The 21849-nt window shown below is 42.0% G+C and overlaps 1 protein-coding gene across 3 annotated transcripts in view; it reads right to left on the bottom strand.

The window, feature by feature from the left end:
* ANO10 (anoctamin 10) overlaps nt 1–21849 on the bottom strand; it is a 358375-nt gene that overhangs the window by 270142 nt on the left and 66384 nt on the right. For 2 of the 3 annotated variants that reach the window (XM_069730040.1, XM_069730039.1), the window contains exons 8-11: nt 19077–19151; nt 13330–13512; nt 11270–11461; nt 9532–9660 (exon numbers count right to left, since the gene is read on the bottom strand). In XM_069730040.1, coding sequence (XP_069586141.1) covers nt 9532–9660; nt 11270–11461; nt 13330–13512; nt 19077–19151 — 579 coding nt within the window. Of the gene's footprint in view, nt 1–8266; nt 8392–9531; nt 9661–11269; nt 11462–13329; nt 13513–19076; nt 19152–21849 lie in introns of those variants that run through there. The other variant, XM_069730041.1, reaches the window with a different exon arrangement.

The raw sequence follows: 21849 nt of genomic DNA, 5'->3' as shown, positions 1-21849 counted from the left end.
TCTTTATATTATGCTGCTTGCAAGTACTTTCCGTTTCAGGAAAGCATCCACTATGTACTACTTTTGATAGGTAAGATTTTCTATGATGAGGGCTTCATGAAAATCAGAAAAACATCAATCCTTAAACAATGATGGCAGTTTAACCATTTATCCTGTACGAGTCAATGAATCGACATGATCTTCCTCAGTTAGAGAAAGCTTATCAATTAGGTCTATCAGAGAGAAGCGATCTATGACCATCCATTTACTGTACCATCCATCTATCTTACATTCTGCTGTACACGGATATTCGGATAGAATTAATTCTGCATTCGCAAAAAAAAAAAAAAAAAAACATATCTCATGCACTTCCAGCTACCAGAAAGAGCAGAAACATGCCGAGAGCACCTGCGATAAGCTAGATTGAGCCATTCTCCAGGAAAAAAGGAAATAAAATCAAGAGACTGCTGGGCACCGCAAACAAAGTATTCATAGAACGCTGCCAAGCTCAGCTGTGGATTAGAGATTTGGTCATTAAAATACGCACTTCACAATTAACTTGCAATGAAATATGAGGGTCCCGAAGAAATTGCCAAGATGGAATAATATTTTTCCATGATTGGCAGCCCTTTTCAAGACACTTAAGTAGGCGCTGAGAAAGCAGACGGGAAGGAAGAAATAGGTTGATTTAATTCATTTGTGGCGCTGATTAACCTTCTCAAAGATTTGGAATTCATTATCAGCCTTGCTAAACTGACACACGCCGCCATCGCCGGGCCAAGCAACTGCTCCATTTCCATGGCTACAATCCTCGCGCTGGCAGGCAGCTTTTTTTTTTTCTTTTCTAGACAGCAAAAACAAAGTCAGATCAGGATAGAACAGCTTGATATGAAATATATCCAAGCGCAGACTCCAAGGGTACAAGGAACCAGGATTATTTGTGACTTTGGCTAAAGGGGCTGAAGGAAAAGCTGCACAAGATGAACAGTGCAAAATAAACCGAGGACATACATATTACTCAATTACCAAGATCTATGGGACGAGCTAACCTTTGTGACACTGTCGGTGCATTTTATTAGCCCCCTAAGAGAGATAAATTGAGTAATAAATGTGTCTGCCTTCTTTATTTAGATTACCATGTTAGGGATGAAGGGCCTGGGAAATTCAGTGTAATGACTGGAACATACATAATGTAAACCCGGGATTGTGTTCAAGTTAATAAATACTAGTAAGGGCTCATGTACGCGCCATAGTATGGCTCCCAGAGGTCCTGCTATACAGCGCATTCCACCGCACGGGCCGCAGTGTGCCACGTGTCAAGGGAAGCGGCCAGCACAAAATGACTGTTCAAGCCAAGTACAGACACTCGGTGCACCCTTGGCGCGGCCAAATGACTAAGTGCACCTTCCCACTTGTTTGTTGTCCCCCTATCTCCACCTCCCCTGTTCTTTGATTGACAGGTCTGGCTTTATAGAGCCTGAGAAGGGAGAAGATAGATGGAAACCAAGTAGGAGGGAGGGTGAGAAATGTTTGGCCATGCCAAGGCTGCACTAAGCCTATGCTTGGCTTGAATATTCATTCTGTGCATAACCAAGCAGGCATTATACCCCAAGATCGCCGACAGAGTCCTGATAGATCACAGTGATATTACCATTTCACTACAGAGAATTTGCTATTACTAAATACTGACCACAATCGACTCCACAATCCTGGTAGTAGGGCACAGTTTGGTTCAACAGTTGCTAATCAGAGAATCAGCTAATTTGGCAGTAATATTATGCCCCCCAACTGTTAAAAACAAGAAAGAAGAATATATATTCCCCCTCTGCATAGTATGATGTCCCCATAGCGTACATACACAGCTCTGCTACATCAATACATACAAAGCTCTGCTACATCAATACATATACAGCTCTGCTACATTTATATACAAACACAGCTATACTACATAAATACACCCCCAATTCTGCTACATCAATACACAAACAGCTCTACTACATCTATACACACACAGCTCTACTACATCTATACACACACAGCTCTACTACATCTATACACTCCTTATTCTGCTACATCAATACACAGCTCTGCTAGATCAATAGAAATGCATGCAAACAGCTCTGCTATGGCAACAAGTACACACATATGATACCTGTGTCTTGCTCTTCTTCTCTTTAGTCACTGTGAGTCACATGACCAGAAAATGTCATGTGACACAAAGGTCCACACAGGTCATTCTCTCTTTATAAAGAATGAGGAGTGAAAAAAGAACCTTTCAGCTCTTTCCACCACCGTAACATCCAACTACATCAGTGACCTTAGCACACAGCTGATGTTCGGACATACCCGACCCCCTTGGACAGCTCTCCAAATTCAGGACAGTCCCGCTGTATGAGTGATGCTTGGAAGTATGGCTAAATGGGTTACATTTATTGTTAAAAGAGCTCAGGATGGTTAAAAACAGTGCCTAATCAGCCAATCACTGCCTCAGATGAGTGGACACTGCAGCAAGTCATGGGCTGAGCAGGCCCTTACCGTGGTGGATGGATCAAGGAGGCAGTGACTAGCGATTGGCACGTGCAGCCCATCGGCGAGGGTGAGCGGCAATTCTGCAAGTAGACGGTTTGCAGATTTCTGCTTTCAGCAGAATCATTCAGATACTGTGGGATAATGAACTATTGTATGTGTGACAGTAATTATTATCTGCAGAATCACAACATGGAGAATTACAGGAAAAAACTGAGAGGTAACACATTCGGCTACTTTCACACTAGCGTTAACTGCAATCCGTCACAATGCGTCGTTTTGCAGAAAAAACGACTCCTGCAAAAGTGCTTGCACGATGCGTTTTTTCCCCATAGACTTGTATTGACGACGCATTGCGACGGATTGCCACACGTCGCATCCGTCGTGCGACGGATGCGTCGTGCTTTGGCGGACCGTTGGGAGCAAAAAACGCTACATGTAACGTTTTTTGCTCCTGACGGACAGCTTTTTCCGACCGCGCATGCGCGGCCGGAACTCCGCCCCCACCTCCCCGCAACTCACAATGGGGCAGCGGATGCGCCGGAGAAATGCATCCGCTGCCTCCGTTGTGCAGTGCGTTAAACGCTAGCGTTGGAATCTCTGCCCGACGCATTGCGACGGGGAGATTCCGACGCTAGTGTGAAAGTAGGCTTACAGTACAGAGAGGAACTACAAGTATTAAACTATAATGTCTTCTGAGGATAGTGCCTCCAATCGGAAGCCAGTAGTTCCATGCCCCACCATTACAGTGTTATTGTGAAGATAGACTGTACGCTACATTAGCACCAGTCGATGAAGCCTCAGCTGTACCTCCAAATGTCTCAGATTTAATAAAAAGTCCTATAGAAATTTTCTGTCAGATTGTGGTGGGAAAAAAAATGATGCATGAGTCATCAGAATACATATATCCAGAAATGATCACTGCACATTGAGCACTCAACTCAAACTCCATAGGAACAAGAGCTTACCATAAAAAACGTGAAGAACCATAAATGAGTTTTCAGTAGAGATGCAAATAATAGTTTTTCTTCCTATGCGACAGTGCAGGATACTGAAGCAATATAAAATATCTTTCCAACTTTTCTATCACTGGTATACGTCATACTCACTAAGTCTGATGCACATGTACGTATATTATAATAATAGTAGTAAGAAACACTTTTCATGCAAATCTACCTTCAGCGCGATAAACATGGAATCTTATAAACTCCAGAAGACGATTATTGTATCGTATGAGAATAAATTAGATCAATCCATTTACTTCAATCATCTTCCGCCCAAAAATGTTACTCTTACATGAAGGTCACTTAGATTAACAGCCCATGTCATTTCTGCGCCTTCTTCTCCTTGCCTTGCCTACACAGAGGGATGGTGGTTAAGTGGCCATGACACTTCCATATTGACGATGCATTGCAAATAAATCCATCCTGCCACACTCAATCCAAAACTGCTCGAGCAGCCAGAGAAACACTTAGCACAGATTGCAAACACTCGCATTTCATCTGTGGGAAAATGATGCCCTGTGTTCCTTCCAAGGATCTTACAAAGATCAGTCGCCATCTACATATTGATGACAAGCTGATTGAGCTGGGAGGTATCGCTTGTCACAACTCGCATTAACATTTAATAAAATATAATTTAAAAAAAATCAGAATTTGAAAATACAGATTTTTCTTAACTTTTTTTCCTGAATTCTGAGTTCATAAAATACCTTTAAGGGGTTGCCCGGGACTGATGACCTATCCTTAGGATAGGTCATCAATGTCTGATCGCTATGGGTAGGACACCCGGCCTATGTATGGTACTGCACGTCTGCCTCCTATTTAAATCAACAGAGGGGGTGGATGTGCAATACCCGGTCGCTGACACTATTCCGCTGAAACTGGCCAACAAAAAAGCATGAAATGAAAAAAAAAAAAAATTACTTTTACTTAATATTTGAAAAATAGTACACATTGCAAAAATGGCATACAGTGACACACAAAATATATACAGTATATAAAAACACATATAGAAAAAAGGCCTGTATCCCTATATATGGGAAACGTTTTGACAATGGTCAGACTATACAAGGGGCAACTGTGTCAATTTTTCAACATCATAAATAAATAGATAAAAAACACAAGCGAATATCGGTCTCAAAAGGCCAGTCACAAAATATGATTTTCAAATTAGAGGTGGCACAAAAAAGGAACAATCTCACCAGTTTTGGGTTTTTACATTCTCCTCGCTCTGGTTTCTCTTGCCACCTCCAAGTGTTGTCTCTGCCAGTCCCTGATTGCAGATGGACCCTGACACGCCGAGACTCCTACCTTGCAAGGGCAGTCCACAGCTAACCCTTGTCATGCTAGTCATCCTGGACTGACCCTCTGTGCCTCCCGACTCGTTTCCTCTGGGGAATGGCACATGCCTATCTTATCTCCCTTGGGGTATAGTACAGACAATGGCACCCACTGGAGTAGGTCAATAAAATATAAAGCATGCGTCATTAAGAGTGTACACCTGGACACAAAGCTCCAGGATTTATCCACCCATCACCATTAGTCTGCATGTCACTCAGTTATGGCTACCAGTAACCTGGAACGCACCCCGGTAATATTAACCAATCAAAAGCTTAGGTTAAAGTGCAGATCCCATTAGCCCCTCACCTTATCCAATCCAGACAACTCGAGCGATCTTTCCTACATTGCGTCACTCCCTCTGTAGCCGGAAGGTAACCTGTGACGTGTCACTTTCGATGCTCCACATGCACCCGGCGCTCAGACCTGCAATGCATCACTTTCAATGTGCTGAAGAGCATCCTACGCTCCATACTTCCTCAGCGCCCAGGCCTGTGACACTTCACTTCTGGTGCGACGAAGCGTACTATGCGTTCCATATGTCCCTGTGCCCAAGCAATGGCGTCATGTCTGGTCTATGGGATATGCAAGGAGACATGGAACGCTACCTGTGCTCCATGCCTGTCACATTTGCAGCGTCAATGATGAATATTCATTACACAGTCAGGGGAAGGGAAAATGTTCACAGTGTCCCAATATCTACATCAACAAATACAATGCCCAATATTCATATTAACCTGATAGGTAAATTATTGCACCACAATGTTCAAACGTGTGCATAACAAATACAATATTCAATAATGAACCTGGTAAGTGAATTATTGCACCACAATATACAGATCAAAAACAAAATCCTACTATATATTATGAAAGGGAAATAGAAGGTCATTCCTATAGAAAGGTTTTTAGGGGGATGCACTATATGAATAACCATGTTTCCTATTGAATTAATACCAAATATATTTGAATGTGAACATTTCCATCAGGTATTTGTGTCCGGTTTTATAGAAGGCTAAAGTAAGTTAACATAAAAAAGCACATTAAAAATTAAAAGAAATGATCATTTTAGATGAAACAGCCCAAAGTCACCTGCTCATTAAGACCATGAGGGGATACAGTATTGAGGTCAAAAATCCATCTCAATTCCTCATGTAAGCTCAGACGGTCCAAATCGTCCCCTCTCACGGGTTTGGCCACTTTTTTGATGTATATGAACTTTATCACAGTCTTGTCACCAAAATGGACCACATTAACATGTCTAGAGATAGAAGTATCTCTGTTATGGTATTTATCACCAAGGTACTCTCCAATTCTCCGCCTAAGTTCACATTTCGTTTTCTCACATATTCAAGACCATATTGACACGTTCCCTTGTAGACGACACCATAGGCACAACACAGTAAATGAAGTCCATGATGGTGAACACTCTGTCAACATTCGTCCCCCTAAAGGGTTTAGATCCCTGAACAGAGGGACAAACACCAGACCTGAAACAGCCCTTGACATTGGACTTTAGCCAGGTTTCTGTTTTTGTACAGAGGAATGGCTATTCACAATTCCTGACAGGTACTGTCGCCGGGAATACCCCTATTTAGGGAAGCAGGATGATTGCCCTCCCAATGGAGCAGCGAGTTGGTTGCAGTTGGCTTCCTGTACGTACATGTCTCTAAAAGACTGTCATCTCTTTTTTCAAAAGAAAATGTGAAGAAAAGGCAGACATGTTGGGTCAACTTCACCGGTGAACCTCAGGTCAATGGGATTGTTGTTGTGTGTGGCCAGAAAGGACCAAAATTCATCAGGTGTATTCCTCCAGCTGACAAAGATGTTGTTTATATAACGAGCCTACATGTCTACCTTCTCCACATTATGGGGACCCATCACCAAAAACCATTGTTTTCTCCCACCACCACTAGAGCGAGTTGGCATACTTGGGATCTCACTTGCCACCACTACAGAGCAAGTGGGAAGGGCCGGGCAAAGTGTCTAATAGATGCGCCTTTTCTGGGCGACTATCGGCTGCTGTTTTTAGGCTGGTGGGGCAATATCAATGGCCCCCTACCAGCCTAATAATGCCACCCCCCAGGTGTCTGCTTTAGCAAGGCTGGTTGTCAAAAATGGGGTGGGGACGCCACGTCGAGTTTTTTCAAATTATTTATTGAAATAATTAAAAAAAACAGCATGGGAACCCCTCTATTCTTGATAACCAACCTTGCTAACGTTGACAGCTTAAAGTTGCAGCCCCCAACTGTCAGTTTTGCATGGCTGGTTATCATAAATACAGAATATTCCCTATCAGCAGCTCTTGCTGTTATTAGCAGCCGCAGGCTGATGGCTGCAGTAGTCCCACCAGCCCATGCCAGTGATCGTAGGTAAACTTTATATATCATTTGACAGTGTGGAAACCGCGACTGTCTGACCAGCGGTAATCATTTTACCGCCAATCAGAAGCAGTGTTTGCACGCTGTCATGTGCCCGGTGTTTGGGGGGGCTAAACCTGAACAGTAACATGGACTTCCAGTTGAAGTCATTGTTCGGTGTCCGTGCCCGAACAGTAGGTGTTCGGTACCGAAGCCAAACTTTACTGTAAAAGTCCAATCTATCAAAATATAAAATTAGCCATTACAGTAAAATGAGAAGAAAAGCAGAAAACCAGAATTGCAGCTTTTTGGTCAGCACAAAATCAGCCATCACATAGGTCTATTGACGGAAAAATGAAAATGTTATGGGTCTCAAAAAAATGGCGACAAGCCAACTTTTTTACGCAAATTTTTGACTTTTTTTTACCACTTAAATATTTTTTTAAAAAAGAAGAAAAAATGTTTTTTTTAACACCTTTTTTTTTTTTTTTCTTCCTTGTGTGGGAAAAGAGAAAAGTATAAAATGTATTTGTTATATGAATTTTGTTGGATTCCTCAGAGTGCAAATTCTTGCATATCTGAGTACCTGGGTATGTCAGACAGCCCCCACCCAAATTGACATGAAGGGATATCTGCTATAAAATGTGTTCAGATAGATCTGTTTATATGCATGACATTATACCTGAGGACGACTCAGAAGTCGAAACCGGTTGTATTTTAGTTTGAAATAAAAATCATCCTTGAATCAGAATATCGAGTTCCATCATCATCCTTCAGGAGCGCATATTGCTGGGAAAAACATCCACAAAATGTTAAAAAGTTTGGTATTGGCGTAATCGTACTGACCTGAGGAATGTTTTTTACTGTAAAATGAATGTTGTACAAACAATACATGGTGGATTTGCCTTTTCTTCATATTTTGTAGTATAGTAAAATGAATAGTGTCATGTAAAACTACAACTTATTTTGCATACTGCTATGCTGATGTAAAACAAAAAAAAAATGTATGGATCTTAGAACAAAGTGAGAAATAAATGTATAAAATTGAAAATTTACCAGGTCAAGATAATTAATAATGAGGTGGTACAGCAAGGAAACTGAACATTTTGCGGCCAGATTCTCTCATGTATTACAGCCAATCATTGCTGGCGGTGGCAGTGGGACACTGACCTGCTTATCAACCCGGAACCCTGGTAACACAAAAAAGTTGTTCAAAGACAACAAACCTATATTTCTCGGAATTTAATTTACACTACAGCTTTCATCATGGGAGCATTTTTTATCTACACGTTTCTTTTTTTTTTTTTTAATACCATTTTTTTTTATAAAGGTATTCCTCTTGCCAACAAAGTTCTCCACAGTGTTGCACCACCCTACATCTCTTCCCTCATTTCGGTCTACCACCCTACTTGTCCTCTCCATTCTGCCAATGGCCAAGACTAACATCCCCTATAATCCGAACTATACACTTACTTCTGCAGGACTTCTCTTGTGCTGCCCCAGTTTTCTGGAATGCACTACCTTAAACAATTTGGTTAATTCCCGGTATCCACAGTTTCAAGGGTTTCCTAAAAACACATTTCTTTAGAGTGGCCAGACACCTCACCTCACTGATGTAACTACTTCCTGCTCTCCCTTCCATGCACTGAACAGCCCTATACATGGGTACTGTACTGGGTGGTGACTGGTTAACGCAGCATTGTTTGAATGCCTCTAGCTATTATATTGATGGCTGGACCTTACACCTTTGTGTTGCCCCCATTTTCTCATAGATATCAAGCTTGTCTTATCTTGTTTGTACAAGTTCCCTCTGAATTGTAAAGTGCTGCAAAATATGTTGGCGCTATAGGAATAAAAATTATTATTTATTGATATGGATTAATTAAGTTGAACACAAATGGTATAATAAAAAAAAAATCAAAACACCTGTCCAAAAGGAAACAAAACATTTTTTTTGTAAGATCAAATAGATCTGGCATTTTTATCCTTACAGGCATTTGCTCCTAGATTTATTGTCTCGGCTGAATAACGTACTCTGTATGACCTGTCAGGAGGTGTTGGGGAAGAGATGACTGCTCTAGGCACACGACTGGCGCAGAAAACGCCTCCGACTTCTAAGACCTTTCAGCTACTGACGGAGCTGCATCTATTTACTAATCAGCTCTGATTACTGCTAGACAGAACCCAATGGACACAAACAGGTAGTGAAATGTTCTTATCTAATGGGTAATCTTTTCTGAAGCAAGCATGGTCTACAGAACATGATCGGTATAATATTAGTGAATACTAGGTAATAAAAGGAAGACATGAAAGCGAGGAATCCACTGTACCTCTATGGCTATCACGGTCAAGAAGAGGTCCAATCTCGAGTCCTGAAACACTGAATGAACTTGTGATGACATCCCGAGAAGGGAACAATTGGTAACTACTGCTATGATCCCCATGGTTTCAAATGCCAACTAAAAAAAGGGAAAAGATAATGCAGATTCAGTATACCGGAAGACATGCATCATTTACCGCAAGCAAAATTGTGTGACAAATGAAGAGAAAAAACACAAATGAAGAGCATTTAAACTCCATTTGTGTCATTGTATTCTCTGGCCCTGTTTTTTGGGGGATTCAGATGGAACCTCCGAATGTACTGCAGAAACACCTTGTGAACAGGACCCCGGTTAGACCCCTGGCTGCCATAGTTGATTGTGTCAGATCAGAGCATCAATGACGTGACAAAAGAGGTCCCCTTAGTTTAACCATGACATGTGGCATGAAAGGGGCTTACTATGCAGCAGCTGTACAGTAGTGCTGCAGTCCTTGCAATGTAAGCGCTTCTGTATAATAACAGTGCCAATCACAGAGCTTTGCCGCGCCTCCTGGTGGCAGCAGCTATTAAAATGCAGACACTGCTTAAATTGGAAATAAGGATTATAAAGGTAGATACTTGTCTGGGCAGTACCCTTACAGTCATCACTGCCCCACTGTAATATGGCCACTTAGGGTACGATCTGAAAGTAGAAGTATGTTCGCTGTGTCCAAAGCACATCCGTCTACTGAACGGGTAAATCCGCATGTGTTCACTGAATCATACGGATTTACCACATCCAATAGATTCAATTGATTTAATTTATGCTGTGGCGTTTAGAGACTCCGCAACAGAAGTTGATATCCTGCGGTATGGAGAGATGTGCCACATGTCAGTGTCCGTGGGTGATCCGCAGGCGACTATGCACGCATAGTGGACATGGCATTTCTAGAAATCCCATCCACTATGCTGTAACATATGGCTGCTGGGGGTCCTATGATGCATAAATTTGCAGCAAAAACATAAAAATTGAGCTTGTATTAAGTTGGCATACAAGCAGCACTTAAACGCATGTTCATATTAGCCATAAAGAACACAAATCTTACAAGAAACAAAATGAGCAAAAACCCTGCTGTAACTAAATAAGTAAAAGGCAAAAGTGCATTTAAATAAAACAGGGTTCTTAGTAATATTGTTTTTGATCAAAAATAGCATAAAAGCCATCCCACTGTCGACAAGGTGACCATGATCGAGACGATCCTACGCTGTCTAATATTCAAAACCTTACCATGTGTCAGAGTTGACCTCAGTGTGTGAATAAGGCAGACAAAAGGTCTCAATCTATGGACACCAGACTGGGGAAGCCTTTAAATGTAATTTCCAGCTCAGGAGAGGGAGGCCACACCCCTTGTCGACGGTGGGATGGCTTTTATGCTATTTTTGATCAAAAACAGTATTACTAAGAACCCTGTGTTATTTAAATGCACTTTTGCTTTCTTACTTTAGTTACAGCGGGGTTTTTGCTCATTTTGTTTCTCGTAGGATTTGAATTTAAATACGCACCATTAAACCCGCCGCAGTTCCTGATCGTGGGCATGTACCCTTAAAGGCTGTAATATACTGCAGTGAAGATGAGACCGACTTACCAATCAAGGTCCATTTAAAGAACCGCACATATCTCTGGTACTTTAAGCACTCACTGATGAGATGAGGACCCAATAGGCTAATTTAGGAGTATTAAACAGTATTTTACACTTGTGAATTCTTACCATCCATACTCCAATGCTGGAGGAAGGCTGGGCAAACGGACGTTTAAATACGCGGCACATTTTTAATGCATCGGAGTACAGTTCGGTCACATTGTTAAGGACAGCAAGAATGGCAGCCAGAGGATACACACATGAGAAGAGACTGACATAGCCAAACAACAGGAATAACTCCAAGTAATCGTCAAACGTTCCCTGAAAAGACAAGAGACACAATATACAAAATGTTACGTGAAAGTCCGGCCAATATAATGGACGAGAATATTATTGCAACCAGTCAGAACGGATAATGACAAACTCAATGCTTCTGCCTGTTGGAAAAGTGTCCTACCACATAGGAGTATCGGGCTAGACAAACCCTTGTTGTTATGGCTGCTCTGGCGTTCTGCCACCTGCTATTTATACTGTTGGTCAGTATGTGCTAAATGCCGGATCTCAAAGCTGGCAACATGACAGCCATCTCCGCTGGCAGCAACCGGCACTTAAGGACAGCATATAGGTCAGACACCAATGCAGGACGTTGGAAATTGGCAGCTTATACCCATTTTCCTGCAAGTAGGGGGCACATCACAGGGGTGTGCAAGAGGTGAGGCCCTGCAGGAACTACTCAAAGGAAAGGTTGGGGGGAGTTCTAAAGTTGAAACCGATAATTGAAGGAATTACCAACAATTGAAAAAATAATAATAGTGCAATGAAGAACCAAATCAAGGCAGACATGGACCAATGAATCCTAAAAATGCAGAGTTCTAAAGATACTCATTGCTGAGGATGAGGGGGTGGCTTGTCCCCGTTTGGTTCTCTTGTGGCGGAGGAGGCTTCTTTGACTTGTTCTAACTCGTGTGATGGGGAATAGCTGTGGCTACTAGCGAGCATGGGCGAGTCCGACCAACTGTGACTACTGTGGAGGTGTTAGTGGAAGGTTCTACAGCCAGTAATATAACAGAGCTGCTGTGACTACTGGGAAAGCAGATTAGGGGCCGCCATAACTTTTATATGTCCCAGGTGGCCAGAGCTGGCACCATAGCCGGTATTTGCCGTTTCTGTTTAAAGTTTACTTCTAGATCTAGCTAATCTTCACCCAGGCCTAACACGGGATGTATTAACCCTGCTGTTCTGTTCGGTCTGGGGAGACCTATTTTGAACTTTGGTATTTTTTGGGGTGTTCAAGATGCGGTTCTGAAACTTGTGGTTGATTGACTTAAATGAGGATGGGTCGGTCGGCCACGGGTTTCAGAGCCGCATCTTGAATATTTTAAAGAATATTGAAGTTCAAAGTCGGTCATTTTTGACCAACAGAACAGCAGGGTTAAATCAAGGGATGACCTCAGCAAAGAAGTCAATGTAGAGTTTATGTAGAGACCCAATCAACAATAATATGGATCTAAACACAAAGGAAGAACTTAGAATGTTCCTGAAACTGCGTTTTAATTTGTTGTAAGATTAGAAATAACTTAATATTAGAGCATCAGGGCAAGGAAATATTTGCATTGGAGGAGAAAATGCCAAGCACTCTTCTTCACGGCATGGATCAAAACAAGCATGACCCACAGCACAAGCACAATGCAGGGCAAACGCGTCATTTCAAGGGGTTTAGAAAAACAAGTATAACGAAGGCACCTGTAATTATAACACTGCACTCTTTGGGGGTTGTACCTTACTTTACAAGTTATATTTAATGGGCCCTGGGAGGTTTAAAAAAAAACAAAAACATCTGGTCCCTTCCCGGACTGGTGCTGATCCTCCGCATCCACACTCTTCCAGTACCAACAGGTGTGTGGGTCCTTGCATTTGGTTTTGGAAGGAGAAGGTAGGCAGCCAATCAGTTCCTGCTGATTGGCTGCAGCGGTCAAGTGATGCCCCTTCAGGATGTCATCAGACCGCCAGGTGATGCAGTAGCGAGGACAGCAGAGTGAAGCTGTTCTGGGATGTGAATATATATATTTTTTCGTTAAATCACCCTGGACCCATTTAAACATAGTCAAATAAAGGACAACCCCTTTGAGATATTGATGAAGAACACTGTATAAATACAATATGATGGCTTCAATAGCTGCGGGACTTACCAGATATGTATCCATTTGTTTTTCAAGGTGAATTTGCTCCAACAAAGAGAAATCCTTGTCCACTTTCATGGTTTTAATTTTCTTTCTGATTTGATTATTGTGTCTCTTCTGCATCCAGTAAGGAAGCAGAGCCTCCACAAACTGGTTAATTATCTGAGAAGTGATAAGTAAGGTGGCCAAGCTCTGGAGAGAAACCGAGAAAAGATACAATTAGACTAAATATGCTCCGAAAATGGGTTTTTAAGTTGTTTTACCCCCAAACCGAACAACATCTGTTGCATTGATTTTGATACGTCTCCATCACTATATTCAGTGAACAGATATCAAAAATATTTATTTGGGGGGGGGAGAGGACCGGAGTGTAAATTGAATTATTTAACGTCCCGGGATAAAGAGTGGATGGGTGTACTCTGATTCAGCACTTGAGTCTAGAAGTTAGGCACTACTTCTGTAAATGGAGGTGTGCGGTTTATTTAGGCTCCATTCACGCTGTGCTCCTGTGCAGGAAGCAATCATCGTCTGCTCCGGGTGATTTGCATTTAATTTTCTTTTCATGTTTTATATCCCTTGAGACTCTGCAACAAATGTGCCATGTCATCAGACTGTGCAAATAAGGACAGAAAAATGAAATATTGTGAAGTATTAATCTGTAATACTGCGTGTGACTGGGCCAAATACCTCCCATGTGGGCATTTTAAAAAATGGCCAAAGTGTGCAAGCCAAAAAAAAAATCTTTTTTAATTCTCCTATAAAATACAACATTTTTAAAAGGTAATTTCTGCAGCAAAACTGACCACCGATATAGCAGTGAATCCTACTGTCATTTTTTAAATATGATGAAGAAATACTTGGCACTCATATAGGTGTATTCAAGAACTTATTTATTGAATGTGGAAAGTCCAGAAAAATAAGAGACGTTATGGTCAATACCTGAACTTCATCAGTCATCTGGATAGAGGAGACCTGTGTGGAAGCGCGCTGTGTGAGGGTCTGCGGTGTCCACCGCTAAGACTAGAAGCACTTCCACACAGGTATGAGTGCTATCCGTGAAAACCATGGACAGAAGAACATCGGACATCTGGATGAGGCCTTACATCCAACTTCTTAAAGAACTTTGTAGACTGGGCCAATAATATGACTATCTCACAGCCGCTAGCTCCGCCTACTTCTGCATGCGGCCCGCATGCGGCCTACGTACCTATCTTTAACATTAAACAAAGAAAAAAAAGGGAAAAAAAAGAAAAAAAACAAAGAAAAAAAACCAACCAGCACTCCCAATGTGAACACATGCAAGCTGCAAGCTGTATCATATAGATATAAAGAAACACAGCAGCACATGTATATGAATCTAGGCCATGTGAAAACACAGACAAATATTCGATATGAATCATACTACTCAAAAATATTTTTTCAAAAAAATGTTTTTTCATAAAACTTACAGTTATAGATAAAATGAAGATTCTTAGCGCATAAATTGGCCAATTCATGTGTGCCCATCAACCACGGCAAGGTGATCTCCCTCTGATGGGTCCTACTCTACTGTACATGCCACTCTTGGGCCACCAGCCTACAACTTAGGACAAACATGTCACTCTGGGCTAAACCTACAATTTATGGGCAAGTAGAGATGATTACCGCCACCTGCAAGGTCAATGGGAGGAGTGCAAGATCAGTCTGGATGCAGCCACATCCATACACTAAACAAAGAAAAAAAAACAACCAGCACTCCCAACATTAACATTAGGTACGCAGATTGTGCGGCGGTATGCGGATGCTGCCGCATGCGTCATTTTGACGATGCGGCGAGACAGGCGTAGACGCAGCCTGTAGCATTTTTTTTTCCGCATCGTCAAAACGACGCATGCGGCAGCATCCGCATACCGCCACACGACCTGCGTACCTAATGTTAAAGATAGGTACGTAGGCCGCATGCAGAAGTAGGTGGAGCTAGCGGTGGAGGTGCGGCCGAGGGCGGGGCTTCACGGAGGAAGTCCGCAGCCCACTGCAGATCAGGTAAACGCTAGTGTGAAACTAGCCTTAGTCCGCAAGTGAACAGTAGATATGTTGGATTGAGGGAAAATAGGCAAATTGTAATATCTAGATGACTGTTTAAAAAAGGCAGACAGAAGGGCCAGAGTTCTTCAGACAAAAAATACTGACATTTACAGTTGTGTAAAAAAGTGTGGCTGAATTACAACAATTCTGCAAAGATGAGTGGCCACAATTCCTCGAGAGCGTTGTAGAAGTCTCACTGCCAGTTATCGCAAACACTTGATTGCAGTTGTCGCTGCCATGGGTGGCCCAACCAGTTATTAGGTTTAGGGGGCAAACACTTTTTCACACAGGACCCTGTAGGTTTGGATTTCTTTTTCCCTTAATAATAAAGATCTTCATGTAAATACTGCATTTTGCTTGTACTTGTGTTATCTTTGTCTAATATTTACATTTGTTTGGTGATCTGAAACATAAGTGTGACAAACATGCAAAAGCATAGTAAATCTGGAAGGGGGAAAACACTTTTTCACACAACTGTATTCTTCACTATTTGTGATGTTGCGAGAGCAAATTGGATCGGATTTATTTATTATATTATTTTCAGACATCATCATCACTGCCCCCATTGGGACTCACAATCTAAATTCCCTACCAGTATGTGTCTCTGGATTGTGGGATGAAACTCACACAGGGAGAATACACAAACTTCTTGCAGATGTGTCTTTGGTGGGATTTGAACCAGGACCCCAGATCTGCACATAAACAGTGTTAACCACTGAGCCACCATGCTGCCCTTATCAGATTGACTTTTGCCACTCTATTTTACAATATAAAGTTGTCGGTATGCGCAGTGCACCGCTGCTTCCTGCGTATGCGGCAGTCTAGCTGCAAAATGATGAGAGTGCCCATACAACAAGTTAAAAGGGAACCAAGTCTGACGACCTAGTCATGTTTTCTTTATAACATGTGGACAGCTGGGTGCATGTGCATCTTATCTAGGGAACAGATAACTCTATACACTATAGGATGGTGAGCCAAGGAAACCGTGTAATGTTCGTATTTATATGGCTGTTGCTTTGACACCTAATAATATAATATTCTCTACCGCACTCTGAAAATTGTTTCGAGTTCAAGGTGTTGTCTTTTCTCTTGCGTCTCCGCAAGACAAATTGATGTGCTGCAGTCTGGAAAGACGAGTCACATGTCCGTCTCCGCGGGTGAGCCGTGGTTGTCTCTGAACATATAGTGGGCATGGAATTTCTATGCTGTAACATCTGTCCCGCTGCAGGTTTGACGCTACACAAGTATGCAGCATCAAACCCACAACAATTATCAATCGTGTGTACATACCCTAAAGGGAACCTGTCAGCAGGATTTCACACCCCAGCAATACCTTTACATGGCCGGTCTGATTCTTTGTTATTGCGAAATCGGGGTATGAATTAATATGCAAATTTCCAAACTTTATAGTAGGCACAATGCAGTGAGGTGGGTAACGCTCTCTTGCATTCACCCGGCTCAGACTCATCCATCAGACTGCTATATAGAGAGGCACGATTCATCCCTCCACAGAACACGTTTCCATTGCTCTAGGGCTGACGGGTTTTACATCATCCCATTTCCCTGCTTGGCATAATGCCTGGTCTTGTAAGTGTTCGGACATAGACACCCGTGCCATGAATGTCCTGGAGCGCTCTATGTGGTTTGCCACTTTTGGACGGAGTGGCTGTGGTTCCTAAATGCTTCGACTTTTCAACACCACCAATCGCAACTGGTCATGAAATATTTTGTAGGGAAGAAAATTCACAAACTGACGTGTTACACCAGTGACATCTTACTACAGGCACGGCTGGCATCAGTGAGCTCTTCACAACGACATCCTTTCAGATGCTGGTAAAGCAGACTGCATGGCGAGGGGCTGCATTTTACACACTGATGGCAATGGGACCGAATGAAAAACCCAAATTCAATGATTAAGTTGTGTGTCCCAATGCTTGAGTCAATAGAGCATGTAATCTATATAGACACAGCATATAAAAAAAACATATAAATGTAGAAAAAGAAACATTCACAGCATGGGAATGGATGAGGTCTAAACGCTACGTGAAGAGCTCCCCCTAGTGTTAATAAGGCAAGGGAATGGATGAGGTCTAAACTCTACGTGAAGAGCTCCCCCTAGTGTTAATAAGGCAAGAGCACAGACCAGCCGTCACTGTACGAAAATCCTCTAATACAGAAAGTGGAGCTAATTAGTGTTCCTATCAATATTTAAGAGCAGAGCAAATTAACAACAGCGTCTGCCTTTTATTCCCATGGCACTGTTTGCGCTGATGCCCATTACTGTGGAAAGCACATGAATTATTACACATAACGGTGAAGCACTAGCAAGTGTCCATACAGTGCACTAATTAAGACTGTGGATACCAGACAACAATTGATTGATTTTTTAATTTAACGACAACAAATCTTATGTATTTATCAGATATATTTAAGCAGAATTTCCAAACAAAGTGGGACCTATGGAGAATCACAACTCATCTAGACGCTGTGCTGGTATTGGCTGTCTATGGGGACCTCTCTAGCATATTAGGCCTATGGGAATGAATTCACCCTGGACATAAACAAACTACAAGGGGAAGAAATGTATTTGGTACACTGACGATTTTGCAAGTTTCCCCACCTACTGAGAATGGGTAATTTTTTATCACAGGTACACTGCAAAAATCACACTGTATGATTTTCTTCATAATTTAATTGCATTTTATTGGATGAAATAAATATTTGATCACCTACGAACCAGCAAGAATTCTGGCTCTTGAGTAGGAGGACTTCTTAAAGAAAAACTAATCGCACTTGTTTGAACTTGTTACCTGTATAAAAGACACCTGACCACCCAATCAAAAACACTGCAACCTCTCCACCATGGACAAGACCAAAGAGCTGTCTAAAGACATCAGGGACAAAATTGTAGACTTGCACAAGGATGGGACGGGCTACAGGACAATAGGCAAGCAGCTTGGTGAGAAGGCAACAACTGTTGGCACAATTTTTAGAAAATGGAAGAAACACAAGGTCAATCTTCCTTGTGGGGTAAGGATTATATTGAGAAAGGTCAGGAATCAGCCCAGAACTACACAGAAGGACCTGGTCAATGGAATAAGAAGGATGAGTACAACCCAAAGAACATCATCAAAACCTTTGAACATGGTGGGGCAAACATCATACGTTAAGAGTGCTTTTCTGTAAAGGGGACAGGCTAGCTGCACCGTATTGAAGGGAGGATGGATGGGGTCATGTATCGTGATATTTTGGCCAACAACCTCCTTCCCTCAGTGAAAGCATTGAAGATGGGTCGTGGCTGGGTCTTCCCGCATGACAATGACCCGAAACATACGGCCAGGGCAACTAAGGAGTGGCTCTGTAAGAAGCATTTCAAGGTCCTGGAGAGGCCTAGCCAGTCTCCAGACCTGAACCCAATAGAAAATCTCTGGAGGAAGCCGAAACTCAATGTTACCTAGCGACAGCCCCGAAACCTGAAGGATCTGTATGGAGGAGTGGGCCAAAATCCCTGCAGTGTGTGCAAACCTGGTGAAGAACTACAGGAAAAATCTGACCTCTGTAATTGCAAACAAAGGTTTCTGTACCAAATATTAAGTTCTGTTGTTATATTGCATCAAATACTTAATTTTATTTTATCTGTCATTCTTCAAATAATGTCCCAAACCAGTCAGACATCTGTGTACTGCACTTACCTGGCGTAACAGCTTTAGATCATACATGACAAAGGCTATGTAGAACAGCGAAGCAAAACAATTTACAATGTTGAACTGCAAAGACAAAAAAACAACAATTAGAGACAAATTGTACATGAAATGGCCAAGTAGAGCGGCTCATCAGGGTGTAAGATATGGAACAGATTAATCAGTGCTCAAAAACATTTTCTGCTCTGGCGTTCCATGAAAGGTGGAACCCCATCTCTCACTAGCCAGGGGCTCCGATTGGGCTGCTGGACAAAAACAAAACATTTTTGAAAATCCTTTGAGGGGAAAGTTTATCAATATTGTCAGATATGAATGAGACATTTGCGAGAATTCCAGGCCATCTTCTACATTAAGGCTATGTGCACACGTTGCGGATTAGGCTTAGGAATTTCTGGTGCGGATTCTTCCCCTCCTGGCAGAAAACGCACCTGCGGATTTGTCGCATTTTTTGTGCGGAACCACAGCGTTTTTTGTGCATTTTTGCTGCAGATTTTTTGCGGATTTACTATGTTTTTTACCCCTGCGGATTTCTATAATGGAATGGGTACAAAAACGCAGCAGATCCGCAAAAAAGAAGTGACATGCTACTTCTTTTAATCCACAGCGTTTCCGCACCGGATTTTCCGCAACGCGTGTACAGCTTTTTTTTTTTCATTGATTTACATTGTACTTTAAATCAATTGCGGATCTGCAGTGTTTCTGCACCACAAAAACGCTGCGGATCTGCACAGAATCCACAACGTGTGCCCATACCCTTAATGGTAAAATTGACCACAATTCGGTAGTAATGCTTTACGGCACAGCCCGCTTACCTTATTGTAGAGCATATATTACTGAGGCGGCTAAAACTGTAATCATCTCAGTTTTTCAGCATCTACCCTTTATACCAAAAAAATAAGATAAAAGGGATCTTGTCATAGTGACAGTTTCAAGAAAGTGTTATTACAATCTCACTTTGAAAACGTTTGCACAACCTTGTGAATTTTGCCTTTTTCTTGCCAGTTTCAGCCAGCTCTGCTGAAATGAGAAGAGCCAGGACAGAACGGGGGTGAAACGGAGTGTGGCGACACTTGGTTGTGTATTTCATGACACGTTGTGGTGTACCTTATGGCAAAAACCTTACTCCAGTTGCAGGCTGGAGTAAGATTGGCGGTGACGCACTCTGAGGCGCATGCCACTTTTAGGGGGCAGCTGATTCATTAACCCCTTCATGACCCAGCCTATTTTGACCTTAATGACCTGGCCGTTTTTTGCAATTCTGACCAGTGTCCCTTTATGAGGTAATAACTCAGGAACGCTTCAACGGATCCTAGCGGTTCTGAGATTGTTTTTTCGTGACATATTGGGCTTCATGTTAGTGGTAAATTTAGGTCAATAAATTCTGCGTTTATTTGTGATAAAAACGGAAATTTGGCGAAAATTTTGAAAATTTCGCAATTTTCACATTTTGAATTTTTATTCTGTTAAACCAGAGAGTTATGTGACACAAAATAGTTAATAAATAACATTTCCCACATGTCTACTTTACACCAGCACAATTTTGGAAACAAAATTTTTTTTTGCTAGGAAGTTATAAGAGTTAAAATTTGACCAGCGATTTCTCATTTTTACAACGAAATTTACAAAACCATTTTTTTTAGGGACCACCTCACATTTGAAGTCAGTTTGAGGGGTCTATATGGCTGAAAATACCCAAAAGTGACACCATTCTAAAAAATGCACCCCTCAAGGTGCTCAAAACCACATTCAAGAAGTTTTTTAACCCTTCAGGTGCTTCACAGCAGCAGAAGCAACATGGAAGGAAAAAATGAACATTTAACTTTTTAGTCACAAAAATTATCTTTTAGCAACATTTTTTTTATTTTCCCAATGGTACAAGGAGAAACTGAACCACGAAAGTTGTTGTCCAATTTGTCCTGAGTACGCTGATACCTCATATGTGGGGGTAAACCACTGTTTGGGCGCACGGCAGGGCTTGGAAGGGAAGGAGCGCCATTTGACTTTTTGAATGAAAAATTGGCTCCACTCTTTAGCGGACACCATGTCACGTTTGGAGAGCCCCCGTGTGCCTAAAAATTGGAGCTCCCCCACACGTGACCCCATTTTGGAAACTAGACGCCCCAAGGAACTTATCTAGATGCATAGTGAGAACTGTGAACCCCCGGGGGCTTCACAAATTGATCCGTAAAAATGAAAAAGTACTTTTTTTTCACAAAAAAATTCTTTTAGCCTCAATTTTTTTCATTTTCACATGGGCAACAGGATAAAATGGATCCTAAAATTTGTTGGGCAATTTCTCATGAGTACACCGATACCTCACATGTGGGGGTAAACCACTGTTTGGGCACATGGTAAGGTTCGGAAGGGAAGGAGCGCCATTTGACTTTTTGAATGAAAAATTATCTCCATCGTTAGCGGACACCATGTCGTGTTTGGAGAGCCCCCGTGTACCTAAACATTGGAGCTCCCCCACAAATGACCACATTTTGGAAACTAGACCCCCCAAGGAACTTATCTAGATGCATATTGAGCACTTTAAACCCTCAGGTGCTTCACAAATTGATCTGTAAAAATGAAAAAGTACTTTTTTTTTTTCACAAAAAAATTATTTTCGCCTCAGTTTTTCATTTTCACATGGGCAATAGGATAAAATGAATCCTAAAATTTGTTGGGCAATATCTCCCGAGTACGCCGATACCTCATATGTGGGGGTAAACCACTGTTTGGGCACACGGCAGGGCTCGGAAGGGAAGGCGCGCCATTT

This window comes from Ranitomeya imitator, chromosome 6, assembly GCF_032444005.1.
Source record: "Ranitomeya imitator isolate aRanImi1 chromosome 6, aRanImi1.pri, whole genome shotgun sequence".
In the NCBI taxonomy this organism is placed as follows: Eukaryota; Metazoa; Chordata; class Amphibia; order Anura; family Dendrobatidae; genus Ranitomeya; species Ranitomeya imitator.
Note: the sequence above shows the minus strand (reverse complement) of the source record. Positions and strands in the feature narration are given on the sequence as shown.